Source organism: Pyrgilauda ruficollis, unplaced genomic scaffold, assembly GCF_017590135.1.
Source record: "Pyrgilauda ruficollis isolate IOZ18807 unplaced genomic scaffold, ASM1759013v1 scaffold30, whole genome shotgun sequence".
Taxonomy (NCBI): Eukaryota; Metazoa; Chordata; class Aves; order Passeriformes; family Passeridae; genus Pyrgilauda; species Pyrgilauda ruficollis.
The window spans coordinates 7,773,344-7,785,431 of record NW_024524378.1 but is presented as its reverse complement, the minus strand read 5'-3'; the positions used below and the strand labels follow the sequence as shown (position 1 = coordinate 7,785,431).

The 12,088-nt window shown below is 41.9% G+C and overlaps 2 protein-coding genes across 9 annotated transcripts in view; one reads left to right on the top strand and one right to left on the bottom strand.

Moving 5' to 3' along the window:
- MAPRE2 (microtubule associated protein RP/EB family member 2) overlaps positions 1-8,210 on the top strand; it is a 71,985-nt gene extending 63,775 nt beyond the window's left edge. For 5 of the 8 annotated variants that reach the window (XM_041473695.1, XM_041473693.1, XM_041473698.1 and 2 more), the window contains 3 exons: positions 265-423; positions 5,029-5,112; positions 5,243-8,210. In XM_041473695.1, coding sequence (XP_041329629.1) covers positions 265-423; positions 5,029-5,112; positions 5,243-5,314 — 315 coding nt within the window. In that variant the 3' untranslated portion in view covers positions 5,315-8,210. The remainder of the gene's footprint in view (positions 1-264; positions 424-5,028; positions 5,113-5,242) is intronic. The other 3 variants (XM_041473696.1, XM_041473694.1, XM_041473700.1) reach the window with 1 other exon arrangement.
- LOC121356856 (ethanolaminephosphotransferase 1-like) overlaps positions 7,933-12,088 on the bottom strand; it is a 55,474-nt gene continuing 51,318 nt past the window's right edge. The window contains exon 10 of the mRNA XM_041473701.1: positions 7,933-11,724. Coding sequence (XP_041329635.1) covers positions 11,659-11,724 — 66 coding nt within the window. The 3' untranslated portion in view covers positions 7,933-11,658. The remainder of the gene's footprint in view (positions 11,725-12,088) is intronic.

Sequence of the window (12,088 nt, the reverse complement as noted above, 5' to 3'; positions counted from 1 at the left end):
GCTTTGAGCTTCAGTTTAAAAGAGTGCTGAGAAAATTGACCTTTAAGGTTAAGATGTATCCAGGATCCAGTGGGAGTAGTGGGGAGCCCTGATTCTCTGTGGGGTAAGGTTCAATTTAGCTCTGCATGAAGAAAACTGGACTTAATTTCAATCTATCAAATCAAATATGTATTTAAGATTGTTTTGTATACAAAAGTTTAGACTGTGTTCTTTTGTCTGTAGTGCACCTCAAAACTGATGCATCATGTCTTGGTTTATATTCAGGTACATTCATTAAAACTTGCACTTGAAGGCGTGGAGAAGGAAAGGGATTTCTACTTTGGCAAATTAAGGGAGATTGAACTTCTCTGCCAAGAACACGGGGGAGAGAATAATGACCTTGTCAATCGGCTAATGGAAGTCCTTTATGCTTCAGATGAACACGTAAGTTGAAGCCTAATGGTTTTTATCTCAACAAAAAAAGCTTAATTGCATAAAATTTAATTTATGTAGTATTGGGTCATATCCTGTATTTAGAACTGCAGCTGGGATTTTTGTGACTCCTCCCCAAAAAGGAGGTTTGCATTTGAAATTGCAAACAACAGACTTTTTAGCTTGAGGGGAGGATTCAGGAGGTTTGTTGCTTTTCACTGCTTCAGTGTAGGTTTTGTATTCTGGGTTTGCTGAGCTTTATCTAAAAGGGGAGGGTCTTTTTCACAATTTTAAATTGATTTCATATGGTTCTGAGCCTTAGTTTTGTTTTTTTCATCTTCCTCCTATGTGCGTGAAGTCTTTTACTCATGTTCTTTAATGTGTTGAAAATCACAAAAATTCTGGCAGAGGTGCTGTTCGCTGTCTACAGCTGTGAACCTTCTCTGGCCCATGTGGCAGTGTTGGAATATGTATGGTGCGGGTTGCCAAATACATAATTATATCTACAAAGATAATGCTCCTTAGCATTTTTTATCCTGTTGCTATAGGCAAAATTCTTCCTTGTGCAAACCAAATAATCCTCTATTAGCAAAATTTCAGAAGTGTATTGTCTGCAAGATTAAGCAAGAATCTCATTGCATCTTAGACTTAATGTTGTAGACACTGAACAAAGCAAGAAGCTGCAAAGGGTGCTGGTTAAATTCCTCAGAGACATTCAGGGACAATGATTCAGTGGAGATTTAGCTGAACTACTCCCATTCATGTTAACTAAATCCCTGTATGGATTGTACTGACAATTGACCCTTCAGGCACCAGTGGAGGAAGGCTTTGGCTCCAGAGTGTGCAAGCATCAACTTAATCCCTTGGCAACACTGTGGTACCATAGGCTGTTCTTACATCTGCTCCCAGAAAGCTGTTGCAGCAGCAGTCAGCTTACTTAGTTTTACATCAAAACTAGTGATGAAGGAAGTACTAATTCAACATACTTTTTCTAAAAGTGTCTAATGTAGGGCCTAAATGTTTGAAAGTTAGGTGCAAGAGAACCACAAGTTTGAAGCTAACAGGTGCCACTGCTCAGATGAGAAGTGACAAGGGAAAGAGGATTTGTTCAGCAGTGCAGAGCAAGTGCTAGAGAGGAAAAGGAGGAAGAAACCATTATTTTCACAGGAATAAACAATAAGACAAATTTTCCAGGCATGTGATAACAGGGTAAAAGTGTTACATATATATAGTGGTCAGAGAAAATATCTTCTGGATTCAAGAGCAGTGATTTATTTATAAAGCAAAGCCAGAAAAATCCCTCTTCTCCCCATACCCCTACCACATCTGTCTGTCTATTGGCTTAAATAGCCGAGTGGTTCCACATCAAGGAATGCATTTCTTCCTTTTCCTCTTGCAGTTTTCCTTACTGGCAGAACACATTACAAAATGTTCTGCTTCAGTCCATTTCCCAGTGTTTTATCTGCTTCCCTCCCTTCCTTTCTCTGTTGAAATCATCATCCGTGCCTGCATGTGAACTACATATAACTGTGCTTTTATCTAAAATGTGGTTGCTGTTGGAGACTGGGTGTGTCGCTGCAGCAGGAGAACACTGCTCCTCCAGAGAGGAATGCAGAGGCCGTTCCTCACACAATTTTTTTGCTCCTTTTGGTGGGAGGCTTGATCTCCTCAGCTTAACAGATGGACTGTGACTTGCTGAGGAAAGACCCAAATGCATTAGCACTAAGCCAAAGACTGTAGCTTAGTGCTGTTTCAGATCCTGCCTGCTTTTTGGTTTTGGACTTCACTCTCTTATTGCCCTGCTTTGCCCTTCAGATCTGGGGTTTTTTCCTCTCTGCCTCTGTAATGAATTTGTCCTAAGTTAAATTCTTTATCTTGCAGTATTTTGCAGGTTAATCCCTTGGTAACAGCAGTTAGGCTTTCTTAGTCAGGCTGTGAGGCTGTTAAGTGAATTGTGTGAAGAATGATTCAAAATGCAAGTATAGAGTTTGGTCCCTCAAAGAATCATTCCCCAGGTGTTTGATTATTGTAGTATTGCATTGAAGAGATTTTGATCAGGTTCATGTCTTGGGGTGAGGAGTGGCGTAATTATTTTTCTCAGAATTTCAGTTTATAGTGTAGTTTCAGTCATGCCACCTCCTAAGCTTCAGTTTTGCTTCATTCAGTAAGAACTAATTTTTTAAAACTGAATGATATATTTTCTTTTTTTTTTTCTTTTTCTTTCTTTTTCTTTTTTTTTTCTTGATTTTGGTGAGTTTTAGCAGCGCATGTAACAATCCAGTTGGTTCCTTCTCTTTAGAGCCTTCTCTTTTCCCTGTTATGGTTCTGCTTAAACCTCATCATTGTGACTCTGCTTAAGCAAGAGGGATATCATATCGTCTACTGTCATTTAGCATTTGTCTGATCAGTCTGTAGACCTTTGTAATTTTTAATTGTGAATCGTTCATTTGTAATCCTACTTCTTCATCAAAAACATCAAAGTTGCCAGAGAATAGTCCTCAAAGGCTGCATTTGAGTGGTGGAGAGATGTGGCCCCTACTTTTCAAGCTCTCAGTGTGTAAAGCATTTGGTCATGTAGAAAAGCTCTTGCTTTCCTACACAGGCTTTTGTGGTTCAGTTCATGTAGAAGTTGGGAGAATTGCTCATGTTGGGTATCTCAGTTGCTCTGCTCAGTTTCCGAGAACAATTCCTCAAAATGCAGCTGGTTTGGTAACTTTCTGCTCTAGCAGCTTCTATATCTGCTGTTACTATTGGAAAAGGCCCCCACCCTCCCCAACACAAGGTTTTCATAGTCTAACTCTTCAGTCTAGATCTTCCACTACTTTCCTTATTAGGGGATGCTGTTCAATGAGATTCCACAGTCCCAATGTAACTGGACTCTTATGGTTCCCATTTCATGTATTTATACAAGCCGTACATACTGAAAAACATCTCCCAAGTCTCAGAACAACTTCTGAGGTAGTTAAGATAAAGATAAACCATCAAAGATAAACCTGGCAAAATAGGGGCCACCACTCCTCTTCAGAGTTGTGGAGTAGATTCCACTCCCTGTGCTTAGAGGCTTTTCCTATTGTACGGATGAGAGGAAAGCACGTACATGACCCATAAAGTCTGCACAAGTGGGCTTTCTAACAGCGCATCTCATCACACACAGGGCCTGTGGAACATGTGCATTCCAGAGCAGGTCACCTCAGCACAGAAGGAGGGTCAGGACAGATGGGGTTAAGGCAGCATCGCTCACTTTGGCCAAAAAGCTTCTCACCCTGCAGGGCAGGGTCACGTTCTCCCAGCTGTCAGCTCCTCCCTGTGAAGCTCCTGTTCTCTGCACATCCTGCATCCTTGCAGCCCATCACAGGAGCTGCAGTTTTTAGATACTGCTCACAAAACTCTTTTGACGTGATGCACCTACTGTATGTAATAAGGGCATCATTTCTCCCAAGGGGCCAAAACATGCTTAACTTCAGCTGCCCTGACTGATGTGTGACTTCTACCTGAAAATGGCACCTGAGTGATAGAAAGCTTGCTTTCAATTGAAATTGGGCTGTAGCAAATGTTAGGAACCTTATTCTGCTTTTACCCTTTAGATAAGTATTTTATTGCCAGAAGGGAATTAGTTTGTTTCATAAGCTGCTCTGGACTATTGTGGGGAAACTAAAACTATGGCCTTCCTTTTCTTTTGATTTTTGCCTCAAATTTGAAAACTTAGCAGTAGCAATTTGTTAAAGTTTGTTGTTCAAGCTGCTTGCTTCTAACAAAAGTTATGGAGCCAGGCCAGTTCTGCAGAGGTAGCCCACTGGGGATGCTGGATTTTGAATGGCAGCTCAGTGCCCTGGAAAAGTGTTTTCCTTTGGAGCTGCCTACGGCAGAGCAGTACTAATGCAGGGCAGAGCATACACAAGAAGGATCTCTTCAGTGAACCATGCTGTGGAAAGATGGAAAGCACTTGAGAGGAAAGCTGTAAATGCAGCTGTGCTTAATGGCAGTCCAGAAGGGATGCTCTAAAAGTCAGCCAGACTTTTTGAGCTCAGATAACATTGAGGTCAACTCAGGATACTAGGCATGTTGCCTGTAATTTGAAAGTTGTTCAGAACTGGTGTCACCTGTAGCAGGGATACAGCCTTTCCTTGTGTCAGGGGTTCATCTTTCAGTGGGAATGTATATTCAGAGAGAAAGCTTTGGATAATACTGAGCATAAAAACAATGCAAAGTGATTACTTAGTAATTAGTGCTTTTTACAGTAGCTCTATAAGTCAGTGAATACAGGACTCTTCCCCCCAGCCTCTCCAAGAAAATGTGTTTGCACGTCTATGGGAGTTAGCATGGGTGTATTATTTTGGGAAAGTAATATGCCTGACCTCAAAAAGGAGGCTGTGTTGAATTTTTCAAGCAGGTGGTAGTTAAAGTGTCTTGTCCATTTAGTGGTCTAAACCTTGAGAGAAGATTGTGTGAAAAGTACAGCAGGCAGGTTCAGAAAATCTTGGACAAGCTAAAAATGGGAGGACATCAGGATGCTATGGTACCACATCTAACTGTTGGCATATCACTGTCTAACTGTTCAGTGTTCACTCACCAGAACAGATAACAGATAGCAATGTTGAAAGCTGACTTTTTTTCTAGGGAATTACCAGTACTGCATATGCCTCAATTAGAAGTAAAGAAAGTACATTTCAATATAATATTATGAGATGCTGCTTTGCTCAGGTAACAGCTCATTTTTTACTTCCTTGCATGAAAATTGTTACGTTTTATGCTACAGTGAACACCACGGGGCAAGATTACATGGGGAACGCTTTCTGCTGAAGAGTGTTTTGGGATCTTTTTCTCCCTACAGGAGAGCCACACAGATGAGCATGAAGGTGAAGAGCAAGTCCATGAACAGCCCCAGCAGCAGGATGAGTACTGACTCACGCAGCATCTCTGACAATTTTCGTTTTGTGTGAGAACTTTCTTCTGGAGAATGGAACATGTGCGGCCTCAAACTTGAAATCAGTTCACTCCCAGTCTGCCATTAACATTTATGTACCATAGTGAGTGCCAGCCAACCACTGCATTCTGTACCAATACTTTGCCAAGATGCATTTGCAGGCGTCTTCTTTCAGTGTATCTTCCCAAGAGGTTGTAGGGCTACATCACCTACTGTACATCACTGCAACGTCACCACTTGGCTGCTTGAGATTTGTTCTGCTCTTTAAAAATATATATATTTATTTTTATTTCTTTTTCGTCTTAAGTATGATACACTTGTAACTTGTTCTAACATATTTATATTGGCATTTTGTGTGGCAAGGAGTTCTGTACCACTAGCTGTGTCTCTCACTTTGTGGTGCTTTTGCATTTTCTAGTACATCTGCCTTGGGGCACCAATTTGGCCAAGCAGTTGAAATAAAGGGATACAGTGGGTGTCATACTCAAGCCATAACGATGAGATTGTGTTGTGGAGGAAAACACTTGTGTTGCTCACATTTATTCTTTTTCTGCCTTCACAAATGGAAGGCAGAGCATCTGTTTCACTGGGAGATTTAAACCCCTGTGTTAGGAAGCTTGTTAGAAAGCTGCATGGTATGTTCTTTGGCTGATATCTGGAGGAACAGACATCCACTTAAGCTTTTTGAAAACCCTCCCAGTTTCCTAACTAGTCAATAGACATTTCCCAGCTTTTCTTCCTTTCTGAGGAATCCAGTCCCAGTCTCCAGCCGCAGCTCTGCCTACGCAGAGCTCAGTGCTGAGGGAGGAGAGAGATCTCCTTGACACAAGTGTGGCTGCAGGACACAGTCTGTACCATCCTCCTTGGCTTCCCGCTTCTCAGAAAAGGAGAAAGTAGACCGGCCATTTCTTTCCACTTTCCATCCCCCTTCCACTGCCCCAGCCATACAAGTCTAGAAGACAGAAATTTTGTCACTAGTGCAAAGTATGGGGAAAAACAGCAACAACACTGGCCCCAAACTGTGCCCCAAACTTCCCTGTAAGTGGATGGTGGACACTTCACAAGTTTAAGACTGCTTCTAAAGCATGTAGAAGCAGTGAGGAGTCCTCCTGGAGACAGGGCACACATTAGAGGGAGACCATCTAACTGAGGGCACAGAGCTGGTTCTGCTCTTGGCTGACCATCCTCCTTCAAGGCCAGTGTGGTGCAGAACCATGTGTGCACTGGAGATGTCTGCAGTGGGAGTGTTCCCTTCCAGTGTGGTCCCATGGCCCTGTTCTAAATGATGGAATTTTATAAGGAGAGGTATCTTGAAGTATAAAAAGCATTCCTTGTTCTTCTCCTACCACTGTGCATTGTAGTCTCTCTGGTTATTTAATTCCTGGTATTCTTGGTATCTCACTTCATTTTCTGAGTTCTGGTTTGTTGTGCTGATTTAGCAGGTATGTGGAAGCCCCATCCCAATTGGCATTCAGTGAAAAACTCCACAGCCTTTTGGACAGCTAAGTTATTTCAGGCGTTCATAGGCTTCTAAAGCGTTAGGTCCCCAGCTTATGCTTCCATAGAAAAGTTTCCAGTACATCAGCCCCCAGGCACACACACATGCACATGCAGCTTTCCATCCCTAATCAATCTTCTGCAGCTAAGTGGCTCTTAGTTAAATGTGAGAACCCTGCTGTTGTGTTGCACCACCAACAATATATAAAATGCTGTCGAGCACGAGAACAGGTATTTCCAGTTCCTTGATCCTCCCTCTGCACAGCAGAAGAGTTTCTGGACCCTGCAGGCTGAAGTTTTCCAAGCCCTGCACCCAGTATTGACCTCACATCCTACCCAGTGATGAAATCAAAGTACTGCAACCTGCAGGCCAGTGCTTTCCTCTCCCTTCTCAACTGGTTACAAATAAGGTCTGGTTTATAAAATCGTGTTTTTTCCAAAATAATTATTTCCAAGAATCACCACAAATGGGGGAATTGTCATTTTTGTTGTATTTGTGTTTATTAGAACATATGTACTTATTACAATTGTCATTGTAATAAACAGTAGTTCTTCATAATACTGTTGAAGAGCAGTTACTAATTTTTTTCCAGACTCCAGAATGTCCTTTAACCTTTATGGGATCTCTGAATGGGGCAAGGAGTTTGGGATCAGGCTATAAATTTAATTTCATCAGCACGTCTCTGCTTACTGGAGTTCATCCTTCTGCCAATACTTGAGCAGGTGCATGGAGAGCACTTCAAGGGAGAACATTTTTCTGAAGGTGCAAATGGTTGGGGTTGCTGAGCTCCCCAGACAGTTCATAGCCAGGCTGTTGTGCCTCTCTTCTTTTCTCTCTTTTGAAGCACATATGAAAAAAAAAATTAAAAAGCTGAAGTTCATTTCCTGAAAATTCCTTGCATCCTGTTTCTGATCTGAGAACCATAGCCCCCTCACTGCTTGTATCAAGGGGGGAGTGACTGATGTAGGGAGCCAGGGCAGTGAAATTCTTTGGGAGCACCAGAAATGTGGCTGTGCTGAGGGGAGAGCAGTGTTCTGAAACGGGGAAAGAGTTGTCCTTCCCCCCCACCCCCTGTGAGTAACCCATTCTTCTGTTATGGTTTTAATATGCATTTGTAATTACCTTTACTAAATAGCACACCATAAAGCTTTGGTTATATATTAAATGTAAACTGAAAGGAATGTAAACATATGTATTGTTAATTATAAATAGATAAGTAATGGCATAATAGATACAAAAAAGTCTTATTCAGATGTATCAGTCATTTTACATTATCCACAAACTGTCGCATGATAGAGTAGATTTTTGTCTGAATATGTGAATAACTTGACTTGCGTTTATCTTTTTACATATTTAATAAAAAAATATATGTTAAAATCTGTCTAGCTCTAGAGACTATTCGGAACATTCTAAAATAATAATTTTCTGGATTAAATACATATTTTTGATTCATCAGGGGCTGCATATGGGAGCAGGAAGAAAAAGGCAGCTGCTTTAAAAACCCAGAAGTTCACTTACCCTGTGTGTGTGGATAGCATCTGTTTCCCCAAGAGCTCAGCAACAGTATTCCCTTTTATAAATCAAAACAGAAAATGCATGTATGTATGTGCATGTAAATAGCACATTTTTCTTAATGGTAAATGCTTTCAGATTTTGGAGTGCTACTCCCTTGGGTATCAGTCTGAAGCAAAACTGGCAGCAGCCAGGAGGCAAAGACAGCACTACAGAAAGGTACCAAATCTCCCAGTGGGCTTCCTCGCAGTGACCAGGTATTCAGGGATGAATCTTCAATGGAATACCTAAAAGTTGCCTAGATTTGAGATTAAAGCATGAGGTTTTGTTGGGAGAGAAGGGGGAAAATTTATTGTATTCTCACAGCTCTGGTTTTTTGTAGCTGCAGTAGCTGCTGCTCAAGCACAGGAGTTCTGAGCCTTGGATCAGGACCTTTTCCTCTGTGTTGAAGTGACCCTGTTTTGAGTCACCAGCCTGCACCCCTGCTCCGGGTGTCCCTGGGCCTCTGACAAAGGGGGGAGGACGAAGCAGAGACCAGAGGAGCCCATTTCCAACCCAGGTGTTCAAACCTGGGAGAGCAGCTCTTGTTTAGTTGCTTTTCATAACACCAGGAGGAAGGCACGTCCTTGGGTTAGTGCAAATGCTCTAAAGCATAAAAAAATATATATTTTCCAATTCAGATAGTTGAAAACTTTCTGCCATAATGTGACCAAAAAAATGTATTGTTAGACTGTCAGGTCATCTACATACCTCGCTTTGCAAAATAAATCTGTGACCATACGGCCCTATGAACAAAAGCATTTTTCTTCCTATTCATTGAACCAGTTGTCATCTACAACAGCTAATAATTCAATATACACAGTGTGCAATACATGATTCCTTTTTATACTTGTCTTTATACAGATTGTAGTGACATATTGTTTTAAAGAGGAAAAAGAAAGTTATTTGCCACATTTTCATACAGAGGGTGAAAAAACTGGCCAGAGATTAATGTCCTCTGAAAGTCATACTCAATTTCTCTTTAGAAAGGTACAAGTGCAGGCAGGTTGTGGTAGTTCAAGTTTTATAATTTCATTTAATGAATATTTCAAAATACTCCATTCCAGTGCATCAAATTGCATTGCTTCTGTGACCTTTATTTCCAGCTGTTTCCTAAATAAGTGCAAAGCAGATGAAAAAAGGAAACCTGTCCACAGAGTTTCTCCTGTATAACCACATTCAATTTGGAGTTATTTTTGTTTATTGTATCCCAATTCTTTTCTAACCAGAGTCTCCTCAACGCTTGTGATGGAAAGGTGAAATAGAAACTGCCTTTAAAAAGCAGGTGAGACTTTTGTGGCAGTGTATCAGATATGGATGTAGCATTTCACTTCATCAAATGTTGAGACTGCTGGGTGCATGCAGCAACATCAAACTCGTCATTCCCCTTTAAATACAGTCAGAATGACCTTTTTTGACATCAAATAATGAGACTTCAGACTTACCCCAGGGGAGTCCTTGGGCAGTTAGGGAGCACCTCTGTGGACACCCCATGTTCTCTGGGCACCACACAGAGTAAAGGCATGGCTACCACACCAGAGGGAAGAAGCCTGGGAGATGCCTCCTGTGCTGGACCACAGTGGTGCCAAAGGACATCCTCCCTTCCCTGCCCGGCTCTTGGCAAAACCTCTGGCTCAGCACAACAGCATGCCCTGTCCTCTCTGCCTGACTCACACCTGGAGCTGCTTGAACTGTGACTCATCTGATGTTTGTTTGGGGGGTGGGTCGCTCCATGTGCTTGTTTGGTAGATGGAACATGGATTCTTTCAAACCTGAAGGAACTTTCCAACATTCTGCTTTGTGAACAGGGGAGTTGATGTGCAGGCTTGTCCCCTGGTGCCTGTGGAAATCAGCCCTGCTGGTGCTGTGGTAGGGTAGGGCAACTGCTGTAACAGGCGGTACCAGCTTAAGCTGAAAGTGCTCAAACAATTTGCCAGTGCTCAGCTGAAAATATTAATGGGAGCTACTGATGTAAGGGTAAGTTAACTGGGGGGCAAAAATTATCAGGCTAGTGATAAACCCACAGAAATGGTCTAAGAACTGAAAAAGATGAACATCAGACTCAGCAGCTCAAAAACTGCACTTCCACCTGGCTTCTGGCAAGTGAGATGGTTAAATATTAATAAACATGCCAGGCTGTCAATCACAGCCCTCTGTGCTTACCTTGGGGAAGTGGACAGATTGTTTAATTAGTGCTTCAAGGCCACAAAAGCCCTCTGGCTAGGGCAGCGTATGAAAAGACATGAAACTCAAATTCTTACTCCCTCCTCCAAGGCACACAGAAAACCCACGTGTATTATAGATGAAAGGAGCCGTTTACGTCTGCATGCATACATGTAATGTTTAAAAAAAAAATTCTTGTTTCTTTTTCCTATGACATTTTCTAAAACCACAAGAATTTGCTTCAAGCACACAGGCAAATAATGACTTGTTTAACATTTTGTACTGGTAGATGATGTTGGACTGAAACTAGTTTTGAAGAGAAATATGCAAATCTTCCAAGGTTTACTGGCCAAATTTATTTTCAGCTGTTTACCTTTGTAGGCGATATTGTTTGTTGCTACTGAAGTATAAACAATGTGCTTGTTACTGCCTAGAAAATAAATAGAAGGGCCAGCTGCTTCTGTATTAAGCCTACATTTCTGACAGGTCAGCTGAGACTCAATGCTGAGAGTGGGGAAAAAAACTGTACATTTCAAAAACACTTTACTGTACCCATAGCTTTCTGAGCTCATTCTCTTGTCTTCACACATTCAAATGAGGTGAGGAAAAGACTAAATGTGCACAAGCCTTTTAGGAGGTTGTGTGGAAGAAATGAGTTGTGAGAAAATAAATGTGGGAAATGAAGCTGGCACAGATGTGTGAGTGGGAAGGATGTACAGGGAGGGTTTGCATTGCTGAGGTCCCACTGGTGACTGGGCTGGGCAAAACCAGTGCTGGTTATAAACCACCAAAGATCTTGTGTAACCCAGCATGGATTTATCCAGGACTTTGGACACAGTGGTAAGGAGGAGGAAGACAAAAGAGAGGTGAGGAACATGGCTTGGTAAAAAGAATAAATATCAACAGAACAACTTGGTATAGTTCTCTGCTGGACAGGCATCTTCCTCTGAGATGAGGCATCTGGCTGCATAGCTCATTGTTGCAGTGGTTCAGATATCTGTACTATTCTATTCTTTGGTTATTTTAATCAGATTCATTCCAACTATTTATCACATCAGAAGAGCTGCAAATCTCCATGTCAAGTGTTACAGTCTGATCATAGTGCAGGTGTTCACTCTTGGACACGTTTCTTCAGGGAAAAGATGTAAATGTTCAAGTGCTCACTCAGCTGCTTACCCTAAAGAGAAATCACAGAGATTAGCAACCTGTTTTGTATGTGCTTCACAGTTCACTGCCTTTCCTCTCCCAGTGAGAGAGGGAGGACCCAACCACAGTCCTCACATACTTGGGGATCCCTGAGTACACAGGGACCTGTAAGTATTCAAACAAGAGAGCTGTTTTCCTTATATTCCTCTTGCAACACACTCCTGTGAAGTTAAAAGGCTACAGACCAGATTCACAGGTGACATAAGCTGTGATGGAGCTGGGCCCCTCAGTCAATTGTGAATTTTGGCCAGGTGTTTCTATTCTGACCCCCACCAACAGGCCCATGTTGATGCTTGGGTAGACTCTACTATGCCACCAATGTCTGCTGACAAAAG